The sequence below is a fragment of the Tetrao urogallus genome (assembly GCF_951394365.1).
Source record: "Tetrao urogallus genome assembly, chromosome: 6".
NCBI classification, from domain to species: domain Eukaryota; kingdom Metazoa; phylum Chordata; class Aves; order Galliformes; family Phasianidae; genus Tetrao; species Tetrao urogallus.
In genome coordinates, this window is record NC_136819.1 from 22,777,288 (window position 1) to 22,795,021 (window position 17,734).

The following is a 17,734-nucleotide window of genomic DNA, read 5'->3' on the forward strand; positions in this document are numbered from 1 at the left end:
TTTTAAGAGTTTATTGTTTTCTTTGGCAAATGCAGTGGACAGGTGTGGAGAGAAACTGTGTTTGTCTGAATTTTGGCCTTAATTTTAAACGGGCATTTCAGGGGCCATGAAAGGAAGATAGACTGTGTGTCTAGAAACTGTTCATAACAGTCCTTGCCATGCTTAATTTGTGATACAACTGACCTTAGGCCACAGTACTTAGCAATAGTAAAATATTTTGTTCAAATGGCTATGGTTGTTTAGTTATAGGATATTATTTATGATAATGTAAAAGAGAAATCATAAAATTGGGGAAAAAATGGAGGTGAAATTATAATTGAGTAAAAACTCTTTGGTGGTGATAAATGAGATTGCCAATGGAAAGTTCCATGGTTTACCATGGAATTTAAAAAAAAAATATTTTCAGGTCTGAAATGTCAGAACTGATAAATATTTTTGCTATAGAAAACAGTGTTATATATGTATGAATATGTGTGTGTGTGTATGCGTGTGTATATGTAAGTATGGGTGTGTGTGTATATGTATGTATATATGTACTCCTATATAAAGTTACGTTTCTTCTGGTCATTTACAAACCAGAATTGCACATTGTTTACGTGATTTGTTCGTCAACTCAGTGGAAAGTTAGAAGTGCTTTTCTTTTCTGACTTGTCAGAAAGTAATAACGTTTTTGACCATCTACTGAATGTTAATGATAACACATTTAGCTTAATAGCAATCAAATACATTGTTATGTATCAGAATTATAATTTCAGGTTTTTTTAAATTCTTTCCACAGAATATAATCCAAGAACAATACAATGTTAATTCTCTCTATGTTCAACTCCATAAGGATCTTCACTAAGGAGTTGCAGTGAGACAAACACTGAGAAACATTTTTCTTCAGTACAATGTGGTGAAGTGGAGGAACTGAAATTATCCACTTCTGTACAGGCTAAGGACTTAAAATGTGTGTTGCTTTGTGAACAGAAGCAGTTCTGGAGTGAACTGAGCATCTGAAAATGCGGCCATGGACTGGTTCCTGGCGTTGGATTATGCTCATCCTCTTTGCTTGGGGAACTTTACTCTTCTATATTGGTGGACACCTGGTACGAGACAGTGAGCACCCAGATCATTCTAGTCGCGAATTGTCCAAGATACTTGCTAAACTTGAACGTTTAAAGCAACAGAATGAAGACTTAAGGCGGATGGCAGAATCTCTCAGGTAGGATCTAAAGATAAAATTATTAATAAAAAAAAAGAATCAGATTTAAATTTTGTTTTAAGCTTCAAATTTAGCATATTTAAAAACGTGGAAGTATTTGAGGCAGTGCTTTAATGGAAAATGTGCCAAAACATTTAAAGAAGTTAAATAATAATGTGCATGTTGGTTTGCTTTAATTTAAAATTATTTGTCTGAGTGCTGCTGCCACTATAACAGAGTTCTGTACGTGACTGACTCCTCACTGTTGACTTCAAACAGCTGCAATTGTTGTGATGTTTGAACCAATTAGAAAAGCTAGTGACTTTTGTACATTTGTGTGAAGTGACTGAAAGCTTTCATTTTAAAACGGTGAAAATTTGTACACCTTGTTGAAGGTATGTGTGAACTTGTTGGAGATGAACTGCTTATCACTAATTTTTTTCTTTACTTTGCTGCTAAACCAGTAATGGTACTTGTAGAATTGTGTGATCATTTCTCTTTTCCTTATTATTTGTTGCATTATGAATTGGAACTATTACAGTTCAAAATGTTTTCTTTCATCTTTTCAGACAGAGTGCTCTTGATATAGGTATCTCTTCTTATATCTCTGCATTGTTTTCCCAAAAACTTGCAAAAGGAAGAACTTATTAGGGTAGATGTGATGCCACACTCAGATTGCATCTAGATTGCATGAACATCGCTGCACACAACCTTAAAAGCTTTACTTAATTGCGGGGACAAGTGTGGAGGCAAAACTCAGTACAAAATAGGGAATGGGAGAGTGGTATTTAAAACATGTATAAGTGACTCAGTGATCTCAATTCATTTACTTTTCCATCACAATCACATTCAGGCACCAAAGCATATGCAGAAGTGCTCTTGATAGCTGGCAATAAATTCAGGGCCTTCAGCAATTAATTCAAGCTTGTCAGCAAACATTCTGTCTTGGAAATGTTTTTTTCTTCCTGGATGAGCAGGATATCTGGAGCCTAAAAACAGAGTCTTAACATGCCACAAGCTTTGAGGAGGTACGCTGTACTTTGCTAGGGTTGATAATGTAAGATCCATTGCAAGGTCAAAGTGCTAATTAGAAAATAATTCAACGGCAGTGTTTTTTTGTAAATAAGTTCCTGACTTATTTTCAAAATGTAAATATGTCTATGTAACATGTAGAGTAAACATATAGTTTACTCTGATTTGTATCAATAAAACAATTTGTTTATTTCTAGTCTAGGCATGCTAGAGTAGAACATTCCTTCTCGGTACTTCAGATAATTGCTGCAAATTTCTGGACTTAGACTGGATGATCAACTAGGATCATAACTGGATTCAAATCAGTATTTATATGAATATGTTACTGAGATATTTCTGAGACCTTTTGTCCTTGTGATTTTATGTAACTATAGAAGAATTTGAAATTCCTGCACTAGAAAATCTAAAATGACTTTAAAGGCCTATTTGATTAGCAGCACACTTACATGTACATGGGACTGGAAGATACAGTTTTTTGAAGGAAGTGATCTGAGATTGGTGAAGCAGTAGACTTTGAGGGAAGTGACATAAGACAGTATAAAGGCTTTCCATTATTTTTGTTGAACAAAGTCCACAATGTTTTTGTAGAAAATTCACAAATATGTTTGAAAGATGTTTACTGTTCAACCCTCATCATTTATTAATCATAAATGTGATAAAGGATTTCAGTATCTCATTTGTACGTTGACCAGATAGAGCAAGTGATGGTAAAAATAACTGTTGGCTTTAAAATAGCCTGTTCACAGTTTTAGAGTGACGTGGCTACTTAACAGGAGGCAGTAGCCAACAGTCAGTGGTTTGAGTTTGTATCCTGCAAGAGATTAGTGCTGCTGTAAACTTATATCAAAGAAACAAAATCTCCTCAACTTCAGAAAATAAATTAGAGGATTGCTGTTGCTCTAGATGTGGAATATATCGCGTCATGAAACAGGGTTAAGTATACTCACAAATTTAAACATGTTTCAATATTAATTCCAACTTAAGGTCATTGGGAATTTAAACATAACAGGAGTGCCTAGCTGGAAAACTGCAGTAATAAACATCTGATTAACTTCACTAGTAAACATATTTTGACATAATTAGATAAAATTTGTGGGTGGAGAAGATGCCTCAAGTTAACTTATCTCAGTGGGCAAAGAAGCTTTGTGAATGGCAGAAAACTACCATAGTGTTCAGCTCTGCCATTAATATCAGATAGCTTGGCAAGGAGGAAAGGAACAGCAAGAGGATATGATTACAAGAACTGTGTAGCTAGAAGTCATCGAACTGATTTCTGAAGTTAGAGAAAACTGGTATCTGATCTTTAATTGCTAGGAATCCTTAGTTATATAGTAAAATATGTTTAAAACCAGTACGTTTTGATTGCCCATTATATCTCATCAAAATGGGTTCCTGTGGCTTCTTTGACTTCATCTTCACTTGATAAAAAAGCTCAATCATATGGGATGGTTGAAACTAAGTCAGACTGTGCTTAGTTACATTTAATTGTCCACGAAGCCAAGTATATGGCAACAAGAAGTGATCTTTCCAATGCTGTATTGCTACCAATTGATGTATCAGCGTCCCATCCCCACAACCAAGAAAAAAGACCCTATGAGCAGCTTAAGCATATGCACAACCAAGCACATGAAAGCTGTTAATTGTCATATCCACGACAAAGCTTTGTTTGGCCCTTTTTTGCTTTATGATACTTAAAACACAAAAACATGTTTAACCCATGGTTGGTTTTCTTCTCTGTAGGGTGTATGGAATGGGTGGGGAGTAGAATTAGGGTTTAGGGCAGTGAGAAGTCTTTGTTTTGTTTTGTTTTGTTTTTCTAAAATATTTGTGTTTGATTTCACATCATGTTCTCACTATTTTTATGTCTGTATTTTATTGCACATATTGTTTGGGAATGGTTCATATTTTTATAACATTTTTTTGTGAGTTTATGTGAGATACTTAAAAAAAAAAAAAAAAAAAAGTACCTTGACCATGCAATGGTGTGACTTGGAACTGTCTTATATTTTTGAAAATTGCCTGAATTTAAAGTTTTCCTTTATGAATGTAGTGCACTTTGGTATTGCACTTTTGATGACTTCAGGTATCATTTCCTTTTCACAGAGAATTAGGAAAACCTTAAGTGAGAAATGACTAGCTTTTTCTTCTGTCACTGTGATCCCATGTGAAAACTTTTCTTGTTGGCTATAAATAGGCACTGATCTATACTAGTATTGCCAAAGAGAAATGAAATTAAAGGTGTTTTGTACTGCCCGAGCTTTAGAAATTATGTGTGTGATTATCGTTGTATAAAGAGTTTTGGAGAATTACCACAATCCTTACATATTTATAAACAATATTGGTATGAGCAAATCTGGGCTTATTTTTGAAGTAGCCTACATTTCATCTGTACAGAATAGAAATAACATGAAATTCTTTTATACATTTTACTGTTCCATTTCCAGTAGAACTGAAAGAGCTTTTTCAAGAACACGTTATAGATGTCATAGGTCTTGCAACAAGAAGAGAAATCTTAAGTACAATTTTTGTTATTACTTGTGCAAAACATGCTAGAATGTAGAATAAATCACAGTATTGCATAATTTTTCATTGTTAGCCTGCATTGCAATTTTGCCTGAAGTTTGAATTTACGAGTACATTTACGATATGATTGCTGAAAGCTGTCATTGTTGCATATAAATGACACAAGGCCTTCAGGAGGAGGGGAGCTTAAAGTGGTTACTTTTACAATTTCTGATTTTTGTGAATGGAAGCTGGAAAAGGAGTTTGTATGCCATCATCTGTGCCCTAGACTTCATTTAAAAGTGTATTAATGGTTCAGAGTACTCATGTACTCCTTTGTAAGTTGCTGAGAAGATGTTCGCAGTTCTGTCTTTTGTTGTTAGTGGCACCCTTTCCTGGCATATTTGCATGACATTATAGGAACCATCATTTTCAGAATTCTCTTCAGGAAAACAGATAATCTTGTTAAATGTGGTCATATTATGTTTGTTTTACTAATATGTCACAGTTCATTTATATTTAACAATACGTATTTATTCCCTAAAGTCTACTAAACATTACATAATGTAGAACCTGCAATTGTTTTAATAAATACAATAACCTATTTCTTATTTGAATAGGACCAAGTGTTACAAAGTGGAGCAGGAGTGAAAAAGGGCAAAATGTAATCAAACAAATAAAACTAAGAACCAGTTATTCTAGATATTATTTTCGTATTTCTGAGTATAGCTTTGGAGCAAAGAGATAGTACTTTCATTTTGGAAGAGCACTATAAGTGCTTTAATGCAGTTGGAGTTGAGGGTGGACTGAATCCAACCCCGGTATCAATTGATTATATGCAAATTTAATTATTAGAATACTTCTCTCCATTTTTCTGAGCAGTTTTTGGATGACGAAAGCCTGCAGAACCTAATAAGGGCTGAAAGGGAATTGGATGCAAAAATATTTTTGATGTAATTTAAAATATTATTTTAAAATATTATTAAAAAATATTATTTTCTATTAGATGCATTTAAATGATGCAAATTCGAGGCTGAGATGATCTCACAGGGCCAAGGTGTGGGGAAGAAAATCATTCAGGTATATGCTGTGAATTTCTGCTCTTTATTGGTGTTTTTTTTTTCAATAATGAATTAAGGAAAGGGGCACATCTTCAGTGGGTGTAAATCAGCACTGCTGATTTAAATTGGCTAGGAATTCTCACTGGAGGTAACCTTTAGTATTTCCTTTCAGTTTTATTTACTAGGGCGGTTTTATCTTAGAAGTGTGAAGTAACAAATTCCTTCTGTTTGTTTGTACTCACTAATAATCAATAAAGAAAAGACAATCCTAATGTAGATTAAGTTATTTGTGAACCTTCCAGCACTATACAAAGTGCTCAGAAAGGGGAAATGAAAGAATGAGAAAAATATTTGTATGGGAACTGTTAAGTCATGGCCTGAGCCTCTGATGGAGCACCTGGTGATGAGGCATCGCCAGCCCTGGGAGCACAAGTGCAAACAATTCAGCTCCCTTACCTCATTTTAGGACTGGCAGCTGACACAGAAGGATCTCTACTTGGAGATTCTCTCGTGAAGGAGCTTCCAGTAAGTTGTGATCCTCAGAAAGGGGTAAACTACTCTTTCTTTATGACCAAATCATGATCACTGACTTTCTGAAGTGATCTGAAACTGATTAAAAGCAACTGTATCTGCTGCTGCCTATCCTTACAGTATTTGTGTGAGCTTTTGACATCTAACAGTTTTCCTTTTGCTGACTAATTATTGTAAACTTTTAAATACATTGATTGGAAATTGGACAATGTTAGCATATATTTACAATTTCTGGTTAAAATTTGTTTATAATATTTTAACAATTTGGCAGTTAATTGAATGCTGCTCCGTTACATTTTTTAGTTCTTTCTGCTTTTGGAGATTTCAGGTTACAGATGGTTAATTTACCATCCATCTATATTACAAGAATTTAAAAAATGGCCTCAGTGATATGTCTGGTGGGGGTTACACTTAATTCTTTTTTTTTTCTTAGAGTGCAGCTGGATTTATTAAACAAGTTACGAAGTAGAAACTGCTTTTCTGTATAACCTAATTTTTGTGATGTTTAAAGTTCTACAGTAATATATTTATGAGTTCATTATGTAAAAGAGTGATATTTATGTTAAACTGGTAAGAAACAGCATGTGGATATAACAACTTGTAAGTACTGAGGCAAATGCTTAAAATAAAACTACTGTTTGATGTATTATCATGGCTGACTGTGTGAATGGGTTATGAATCTATTTATTTTGTATTTATAACTTAATTTACAATGTTATAGCAATAAATGAAGGTTATGTGCTAGATGCTTACTGACATTTTCATGATAGTTGACATGAACGATCATCATTCAGATAAACTTGTTTTAAATTCACTTCTTAAATTTTAAGGAGCAAGTCAGTTGTCAGGGCTCACTTTGGTATGGAAACCTACGTATAACTTTTCTCAATGAGAAATCTTATCTGTAAGTATGTGTTATTCATAGGGTTGTCTGCATCTGAAGCTATTTGAATAAATACTGTGAAAGTAGTTAAAGATTGCAAACACTTTTCCCTCAAATATTACCTTATCTTCAACTCAAGGATGTACTTGTAGAAGGCATTAACAAGAAAGCTGTGCTAATTACTGAGGAGAAACTTTTCCTTAATTCTAAGATAGGAGGAAGACAGTAGATCCAAGTCTAACAAAGTAACAGATTACGGGGAAAAAAAAAGTTATCTTCGTTATCCTAAAGTGGTGTAATTTTTAAAAATCCAAAGAAGTAGTTTAGGATAATCCCTTCCTACCTCCATCCTTGCTCTTTTTATCTTGCATGTAAACATTTTCCCTGCACTGTGTCAGAGCAAGTTGAGTTTTAAATGGCATGTGCTCCTCTTTTTTTAAAGTCTTGGTTGTATCAGATGATAACAGTTATTGTGCTTCATTCATATTATCCATCCTTCTGTAGGATTTAATTGCTACCTTAGCAGACTGAATTTAAGTTTGGAGGGTTTGTAGGCTGTCTGAAGATTTCCATCGATAACACATTTATATCACATACCTTACTTCACAAGTTCTACTCTTATGGAATGTGACTTGTACAAAATAAGCTGCTCTATTTTTCCTTGAAAACTTACAGTAATTCTGTGGTGAGTTCTCCTGTCACAGTCTAAACTGTGATACCAAACAGATGGATTACAAGCACGTTTCAATCTTGTGGTTATAAAACCTGCTGTAGGAGCTGAAATTCATTTCAATGTAGTTTTTTTTTAATGTTGGTTTGCACAGGGTAATGCCATGTGTTGGTACAGTATTGTACTATGCATTTGTCAGAGAATCAAACTCACGAACATGTGGTCTTTGCTTATTTATACAGGAGGAGGATGTTTTGTGAGTACATTTAAGCTTAGAATATTTTCTATGGTTTTGTTACGTTCACTCTCTCAGCATGCAACAAAACAAATGAGCAGTTATTGATCACTCCTTTCTATTTACCATGGTGGAATGAATGGCAAGAATTTTAATAGGCAGACAAAATATCTCACACTAATTTAATTATCCCTAAATTGCTTCTAATATGGAGTTTTAAGACTAGAATTTTTTACTAAATTTCAATCAGGCCACATAACCTTCTTTTACCTTTTTCTTCCCTCTTTCAGGTGAAATTAAAAAAGGAGGGTCGGGTCTTAATGTAGTGCTTTATGTAATACACTTTTCTCAAATGCATATTGAGTATTTACGCCTTTCAAATGTTTAGTTGCAAATGGACTCTATCATCTCCTAAATTTATGTTACTATTTCATTATCCAGATCTGAGAGGCATTGAGGTTAATGACAGCCTTCTGAAGATTCTACTGAGATGTAATTTCAGTTCTAGGGTGATGATAAATCCTTCTAGCCTCCATTTTCTCTGTGCAAGAGGCATCATTGGTCTGGCAGAAGATCTTTCATTGTCTTGAAACTATTTATGTATGTGTGGAGAGAGTATCTCATTATGATCACATGCTGTTTGGTGATAATGAGGAATCATCTTTGTGTTCTCCAAGGTTGTATTCTTTATTATTTTAGGGATTTTCTTTCTTCTTTTCCTATTCAGGGTCATCTTTTACAAAAGTTTTGTAAAAAATGGAGTAATTTTTAATGCTCAGATCCATTAGAAGTTTCATTTCTGCGTAGTTAAAAAGGGTTTTTATTTTCCCTCAATTTTTAATTCATGAAGCACATAGACAATATCATCTAACTTCTATTCTTCAACAGTTTCAGTTTGTTAATTTGTTGATTCAATTTGAGATGATAAGCAAACCTCTGTAATACTCTAAGGGCTAATAGGCTGACTCACAGGTTTCAGGATCTGTATTTCCATATTTCTCTTGCGCTTATACACCAGAGATTTCACAAATGGATGTTGCGTTTGCTAGTGTTGCTTTAGGTCACCAGTCACTGAGATAAGTGCAGTCATGAAAAATTTTCAAAATAGTGCATTTAAGAAGCTAGGATCTTGTGCTGAATCTTAAAAAACAAACAAACAAACAAAAAACAAACAAACAAACAAAAAAAACATTGAAATCATTGTAGGACAATTAATTCAAAAGTGGAATTGCTATGGCGGAGTCCTGGCTCTCTAGAAATATGTAGCCAGCATTCAAGAGCTGAATGTACTTTTCGTAAAAAATAAAATGTAGTCAGAACTTGAATCTTCTAAAGGCACATCCCTGAATTAGCCTTTGCTTGTGTGCCTGTCAGTCCAATAAATGGCTTTGGTTATTCCTATCAGAAAAGGAGTTAAGCTGCTGCAAATACTGATTTCCTAAGAAGGATCTTGGGTTGATATTGTATCTGAAGGAAAGTCTTGTAAACAGCATAGTGTAATGCAAGGTTGAATCTATGTGCTGCAGCTATGCTATGCATTGTTCTATTTTATGTCTTTGAGGTTTCAATATCTTTATGTTTATATATTTGATTTTTTCTAGTTAAAGAGAAAAATAAAAGCCAAGAACAGTAAACTAACATGAAACAAAAGTCAGAGGAGAGATGAATTATCACACAAAATTTAGTAAATGTAACTTGTTTATAAATCATATTTCTTTATTTTGTATGTCCTAGGATACCAGATGGACCCATTGATCAGGGACCAGCTGCAGGAAAAGTACATGCTTTAGAGGAGCAACTTTTAAAGGCCAAAGAGCAGATAGAAAACTATAAGAAGCAGACAGGAGATGGTTAGTAGATAAGTTCTCTTTTACTTCTGAAATTTTGTTTTTGGTATTCCATGTCACAAATGTTTTAGTTTTCTAACAATTGCTGATGTGGTTTTTTTCTTTTTTTTCTTCTCTGATTTTAATAGGAGGCCTTGGAAAAGACCATGAAATACTAAGAAGAAGGATTGAAAATGGGGCTAAAGAACTTTGGTTTTTCCTCCAGAGTGAATTAAAGAAGTTAAAAAATTTAGAAGGAAGTGAACTGCAGAGGCGCATAGATGAATTTCTGTCTGATTTGGGGCATCAGGAAAGGTATTTTTATTAGCTGCTTTTGCATTTATAGTGGAAGGACTATGGATTGATTTAAATAAAATACTGATGTACTGCTTAAAAATTTATTTGGATAAGTTTCTGGTATTTGGGCTAAAATAGCATGTCTGATGCACGAAAACAAAATTATAATTTAGTGGGGGGTGTAAATTATATATTCAGTTTATGTTACTCCAGCTTACAGTGTGACTCTTTAGCTTCAGTTTTTAATTGAAAGACCTGGGCCTCAGATGCCAGTTGTTGCTTTTCACTTGCATCTATGCATGTGCATGTATGCTGTTTTGATTTAACCCCAGCAGGCAGGTATCTCAGCACCGTACAGCCCCTTGCTCATTCTGCCAAGGTGGAATGTAGAGAATTGGAAAGATAAAAGTGTAAGAACTTGTAGGATAAAAGTTTTCTAGGTAAAGCAAAAGCTGTGAGTGCAAGCAAGTGAAGCAAGGAATTAATTCACTACTTCCTCTCTGATGTTCAGACACTTGCAGGAAAATCAGGTGTGGCACATGCAGCAGTTTGGTGGAAAGACAAACCTCATCACTCTGAACATCCCACCTCCTTCTTCACACCAGCTTTAATTGCTGACTCCATATGATATGGAATGTCTTTGAGTCTGAGTCAGAAGTCCTAGTTGTGTCCCCTCCCAGCTCCTAGTGTATCCCCAGCTTTCTCATTGGCAGGATAGCACAAGAAGTAGAAAAGTCCATAACTCTGTGTAAGCACTACTCTGTAACAACTGAAACATCTGTATGTTACCACTGCTATTTTCATCAGAAATCCAAATCACAGTGTCATAAATTACATTGCTCATTCGATCATTACGTAATTGTAATTAATTTAAAATTGTGTAAGATCATTATTTCAGGATTAATTATCATTCTGAAGTCATTTTTCCCCCACCTTAAAAGCTTAATGGGGAATATATTAGAAATTACCTTTATTAAAGTTTTCATTATTATGTTGTTGATATTCTGGCCTCCATATTGTTGAAATACTATTTGTAGTATACTAAAATTTGCTATGAGTTTTGTTCATTCTCAACAAAATTAATTCATAAGTGTTACAAATTCAGTGAAACCTCTGTAAACCTATTATATTTAAAATGTTATCTTCCCAACAGGATTACAGTGGCAATTTCTGTCTTGTTAGTAAACAGTCAGAAGAAAATTTTGGAGTTAATTAAATATACTACCTTAAGCAAGTATCTCTCCCCAAAAAGCTGAGAAACCTGCATGTTTGAACATCAGTAGTAAAGCATGAGCCTTTGAAAATATTACTGTAGTAGAAGGAAAACCTGGTAAGAAACTTTTGGAAGTCATGTAAAATAATATTTAAAACCAATAGTTTAAAAAATAATGCTTTTGATTATTAGTCTGGGCAAAGACTTCAGTTGATTTAATTTTGTAATTTAATCTTTCAAACACTAAAATGTCACAGATTGATGGTGCTTAAAGTGAGAAGGGACCATTCAATTATCTGGAGTTATTATCTATATAAAATAGATCATTACGTTTCATCCAATTATTTCTCTGCTGAGTGCAGTAATGTATGTTTGAAGTAAAAGAAGTGCTTGGTTAAAGCATAATTTTCTGAAAGATCTCAGGTCTCCAGTTAAACAGTCAACAAACAAATAAGCTACTAATTCCTTAGGCAGTTTGTTTCAGTAGTTAACTCAGAAATATTTATTTTCTTCCAGAGTTATTTTCTTTTTGACTTCTTAGACTTCAAGCCATTGACTCTGACATACCTTTTAAACTGTGTGCCAAAGCTGGAGCAAATAGTATAATGTCAGACTTACTGAGACCTGTCATAGAGACCAAATAACTTCTGTACATGCTACTGCTGTGTTTAAATACCTTAGCTGACTTTAGGCTGTGACGACAGTTGAATCTTGAATCGTGGTGTGATTTGATGGCAGAATACTTTTATGTCCCTCCATTACAGTTAGAAAGATTGACGTGGTGGAAACGCAATAGAGGAGCATAACAGCAAAGGGACTAGCACTGATGAAATGGTGTTACAAGAGAAAGGAAAGGTGCTCACCCATCTCTGAAGATCTGGGCTTGCAGGAAAGACACCACAAGGGAGGGATGGATCTTCAACCATGAATCCTTCCTTAGTGGCAGTCAGCCCTTAAATGGGGTCTAAGAGGGGTGCAGCCAGGCTCCACCCCTTCTGGTCATGCAAGAATTGCCTTCATTTGTGCTCCTAGAGCTGACTGGGTTGTTTTCCCAGGTGCTCAATCAGTGAGTGGTTCAGGCTATGACTTGATAGTTACCATACACCCTGCCTCCCAGCATGAGTTGTTTTCTTATTCCTTTCTTTCCAACACCAATGACTGCTAGTTCATTAAACCAATGTGCAAGTTACCTGTATTTTTGTCTGACAGACTTATCTTCATTTCTGTCTTTACTTAGGATGTGAAGAAGCACATACTTCTTACACTAAATATTGAAAATGTACATTGTAGACCTCTGAAATTTATTAGATGAATCCTTCTATGGAATCACAGAATGGTTTGGGTTGGAAGGGATCTTTAAGATCACCTGGTTCCAGCCCTCTGCTATGGGTAGGGACACCTTCCTCTGACCAGGTTGCTCAAAGCCCCATCCAGCCTGGTCTTTAATGCTTCCAGGGAGGGGGCATCCGCAACCTGACTGGGCAACCTGTTCCACTGTCTCACCACCCTCACAGTAAAGAATTTCTTCTGATATCTAGTCTAAATCTACCCTGTTCCTGTTCCCTTCATCCTGTCACTACATGTGCTTATAAAAAGTTCCTCCCCAGCTTTTCTGTAGGCCCCCTTCAGGTATTGGAAGTCTGCTATAAAGCTCTTCTCCAAGATGAAGAACCCAAGCTCTCTCAACCTGTCCTCATAGGGGAGGTGCTTCAGCCCTCTGCTCATCTTCGTGGCCCTTCTCTGGACCTGCTCCAACTACTTCATGTCCTTCTCTTCTTGGGGTCTCCAGAACTGGACACAGTACTCCAAATGGGGTCTCTTGAGAGCAGAGTAGAAGGGCAGAATCACCTCCCTCAACCTGTTGGTTACTCTTGTCTTGATGCAACTGATTATATGATTGGCTTTCTGGGCTGTAAGTGCATGTTGCGAGCTCATGTTGGATCTCCCATCAGCAGCACTCCCAAATCCTTCTCCTGCAGTCTGCTCTCAAGCCATTACTTGCCCATTCAGTATCTGTGCTTGAGATTGCACCAGCTAAGATGTAGGATGTTGCACTTGGCCTTAGTGAGATTACATAGGCCCGCCTCTCAAGCCTGTCCAGGTCCTTCTGGATAGCATCCTTCCCTGTAGCATGTCAGGTGCATTACTCAACTTGAAAGTCTGAAAGCATTGTAGTACTGGAAGAAGTTTGTAAGATACAATCAATAACAATTGTGCTTCTTCTAAAAAAAATGAAATTTGTTGTAAAAGTAGTCTTAAATTATTTTTCAAAAGCAAAATGTCATGATGCCTGTTGAGTCTTAGAAGCAAATCTGTGCAGGAATTTTATATGGTGAGGTCTTGAAAGAAGACTGAAGTTTTTAGGCAAAAATTGAAAACTGAGAAATTAGTGGCTAGTTTTGTTTTTTAAGAAAGTGTGGAGTGATATTTCAAAATATGAAAACAAAAAGAAACAACGTAAGAGAAGACATTCAAAAATGTTTGGCTGTATTCAGCCTGTGTACTCTGTATTTGCAATGTTGACTTCGGGTACTGTAAAGATCTTGTGTTGCAGGATGCTCTTTTTTGTTGCCTCTAGTCCATAGTACGTTTGTTCTTTCACCTTTAAGGTCTGCTTCTTTCATTGTCATGTCAGTCTTTCTCAATAAGCTACAAGATGACTCCTAGCCTTCCCATGTGCAGCCTTTGGCCTATGAGGCACTGCTGTCTCTGGGATTTTCTTTTCCCTTAGGATATGCAGTAGCCACCTAGACTGTTCTTCCCTACACGCAGTCTGACCTCTTCCCTGAAAATAAGCATAACTTTAGAATGAGCCAATAAAATGCTGTCATTCACTCTGAGAATCACAGGATTTGGGGTGTTTTGGTTGTTGACATGTTTTTCTCTTTTGGAAGTATGTGTGGACTTGTTGATTTGTTTTGGAATTTAAGAAGTTGCTGAGTGTCCTTTTGTTGCCTGAAGTGATGAAGAATGGTTGCCTATGTATCTTAACTAAATGAAATTTCTTATGTTAAGTTGGCATTATATGTGCACACAGACTTGAACATTTCTAATCTAAATTATAGTATGAGAAAAATGTTATTGTTAATTTTAAGTACTTACAGCAATATCTAATTTCTTTGTTATGGGGGAAGCTGACGTATGGGTAAGAAATGTTGAAGTGACAAGAAGCTGTTGAAGCAAAGTAGCTATTTTCCTTATGAACAAGATCTTGTGTAATATGTAAGACTTGTTTCTGTAGAGATGATAGACTTCAAGACAGTTTCTGTGACTCAAGCTAAGTAGTATTGAAGTTCCTTGTTGACCTTAATGCAAATGGACTATTACTAACACGATAGTGCTTCTACTGTCTGATGTCTAATCATTATTTCTTAGTTGTGTCCTTGGATTGTGAAGATTTTCTCTGCAAGGGTGCTGGTCTTGGCAGATGTCTTAGTCCAGTATTTCATCACTACTTCTACTGAAGGAACAATATAGTCTGTTGCAAGTATATTATAGTTGCTAGAGGGAAGACAGTCTTTGAGATCAGCTTCATTTAACAGTGGAAAGGCTATTTGATATAGAGTTAATGTAAAAGAACAGGTTAAACTACTAGTTGTTGTGATTGTATCCCATGTTAGCATTCTGTTGTTTGCAAAGTAGTTTTGTTACCCATGTTTTATTCCTTCTCTTCCCCTTGAGCTGTTATCATGGCTTTTGTGGTAGCTGACCAAACTTTGATGAATAGTATTTGGCATCCTTTCAATTTGGTGACTAATATATATATTTTTTTGTCCTCTGAGTTTTTATTGAACTACAGTCTAACATGCTGATACGTGTGATTTTTGTCATGTGACTAGGATAAATGTCTAGCTGTAAAATGTCTTAATCTATTTTTTTTTTTATTTTGAAACAGATGAAACATCGATCCAGATTCTTTACACATTCTATTTTCTAGGAGCAAAATACTTTTAGAGCACCTCCGAGATTTGAATTTGTGTTAGAAAGCAAAAATAGCAACAACCCATTTATGCTGTTAGTTAGAAATACAATGAAAAAACAAATGTGACTTAATAAATATCTGCAACTCCAGTATCTGAAATCTTTGTCGTCTTAGCCCCTACAGTATCCTCTAATAGTCCTGTTCAGATTCATCTTTTGTCTGTGTTTTCCTATCTTGGGCCTGATCACTGGTCCACCTACTATTAGCTCCCAGTATGGAGACTAACCCTGGTCATGGGTATTTGTCCATATCTTTTATAAGTCTGTATTATTAAGCCAAAGTGATGGTCTCTCATGCTCAAATGAACACAGCAGCTGTAAACTGAAGAATGCATGTTTCCTAGCAAGAAAATCAAAGGAAGTGAATTTTTTGGTCCCTGGTTTACTTCACAGTTTTATAGGAGTAAATATATGTATACATAAAAGATTCTGGACTTGTTCCGATACCTCTTTCATGAGATCGTAAGGTTAGGTTTTGTGGTCACATGACAGTATTTACTTTCTGTGGGTTCCACTATGTTCAAAGAGCATCTTCTCTAGTGTCCGTGAGAATGATTCAGGATGTTTTTTCATTTATAGCCCATCTCCTATGTAACACTATAATTATTTATGGTTATGGAACATATGCTAAATGGAGAACAGTGTCTTTCTTGATTGCTGTTTGAATTCTGGGGTTGGATGAAGAAACTTTTTGAGACGATAACTGAAGTAACTTTCATTTTTCTTTTATTTCATTTAATACTCTTGTGTTGTAATATTACAATTGTTTTCCATTGTTGTTTATAGGTCAATAATGACAGACTTGTACTACCTCAGTCAAACAGATGGAGCAGGAGATTGGCGAGAAAAAGAGGCCAAAGATCTAACAGATCTGGTGCAGAGGAGAATAACTTACTTACAGGTAAAAAAAGAATGCTTTTTAAATGAAGGGAAACATTAAGAATTCTTTTGGTAGAGCACTTAGCTATATCTTTGTAATGAAATAATTGCACTATAGTTTGAAGTGAATGCTTATATATTAATGGAATTCATACAACAGAAATAAGAAAACTTATGTCAAAAACAATTTTGTGTGTGCAGAACAGTATTTCAAGCAAGAGAGTTTAATAAGAAATTGCTGGTTACAGTTCTAATTGTAACTGGGCAGAAGTGTATCAGATCTATGAGAAGCAATAGACTTTTAAATGGAACATTCAAATATGTGTCATCTATCTCTCTCAGATTTTTATCCTTGTTTCTGTGCCTTAAACAAACAAAAAACCTTAAGGTGCAAGCTCCTATCCTGCATGCCTATTCTCAATGCTGGGCATAAGGTTTTTGAGTCATTATGAAGGTTAAAATGCCTATTCTGTAGGGATTGATGATCCCAAACTGAAATGTCTAAGACTGTATTTTGAATGCAAGTTAATGTGTTTTGTAGTAATTATGTTTAAAAATACCTGTGTGGATTTCAGGATTTTGAAGATTGTGGTGCTTAGTATGGAATGTAAAACAGTCCATGGTCTGAAACTGCAGATATGCACCTCCACTAATTATATGACTGTACATAAAAATAAAAATAATAATAATAAAAAAAAGCAACAGTCTCCCTAATTCCAGAAACCAGAAACTTGATGTGGAGCATCCTAGTAAAATTTTTTCTTGCTGAATAATCATAGTACCGTATGGCATTCTTGCTGGGACATGTTTAACTGTGACAGCTATATAATTTTGGGACATCTCCTTGGGAAATCATTTAGATGAATGATTGTGAATAGTGATGACTGCAGCTTCATTTGGATGATATTATCATAAATTTGATTTAATGAGGCTACATTTAGTTTGTTCCTTGTAGTCTGTGCAATACTTAGAAAAAGCTAGGAGCTTATGTTTAACCAAAAGACAGTCTTTTCAGAGATGTTCATCATCAAGCCATTGAAAAGAACATGTAAAAGAAGTCTCTTCTGTAAGTTATTACACAAGGGCTTCAATAGTACTGTATATAGTATAATAATGTCTTTTATGTGTGATAAAGCAAGCAAACAATTAGAAGAGTAGTATTTCATTTTTTTTCACTCTTTTTAAAACGTACGTATTTCAGGAAGTTTGTGATTTTACAGTGCCATCTCCCACTAGAAGAATATTTTTTGCTTTCAATTTGAAAAATTCGAAAATGACATTTTGTTTAACTTTGGAGATTGAAAATGTATGTTAGGTGAAAAACATTACTATAGTAATTGTATCATCAATGAATATACAGATGCTATAATTATGAAATAAACAAGAGAGTTTGGCTAAGCAGGTTATTATACCAAAAAGAAAATAAATAGAGAAAATTTCT

The 17,734-nt window shown here is 35.0% G+C and overlaps 1 protein-coding gene across 2 annotated transcripts in view; it reads left to right on the forward strand.

Moving 5' to 3' along the window:
• Nucleotides 1-1,001: 1,001 nt before the first annotated feature.
• Nucleotides 1,002-17,734, forward strand: part of FUT8 (fucosyltransferase 8) — a gene marked incomplete at both ends in the record, with an annotated part of 34,661 nt that continues 17,928 nt past the window's right edge. The window contains 4 exons of one of the 2 annotated variants that reach the window (XM_079536833.1): nucleotides 1,002-1,204; nucleotides 9,832-9,947; nucleotides 10,073-10,238; nucleotides 16,201-16,315. In XM_079536833.1, coding sequence (XP_079392959.1) covers nucleotides 1,002-1,204; nucleotides 9,832-9,947; nucleotides 10,073-10,238; nucleotides 16,201-16,315 — 600 coding nt within the window. The remainder of the gene's footprint in view (nucleotides 1,205-9,831; nucleotides 9,948-10,072; nucleotides 10,239-16,200; nucleotides 16,316-17,734) is intronic. The other variant, XM_079536834.1, reaches the window with a different exon arrangement.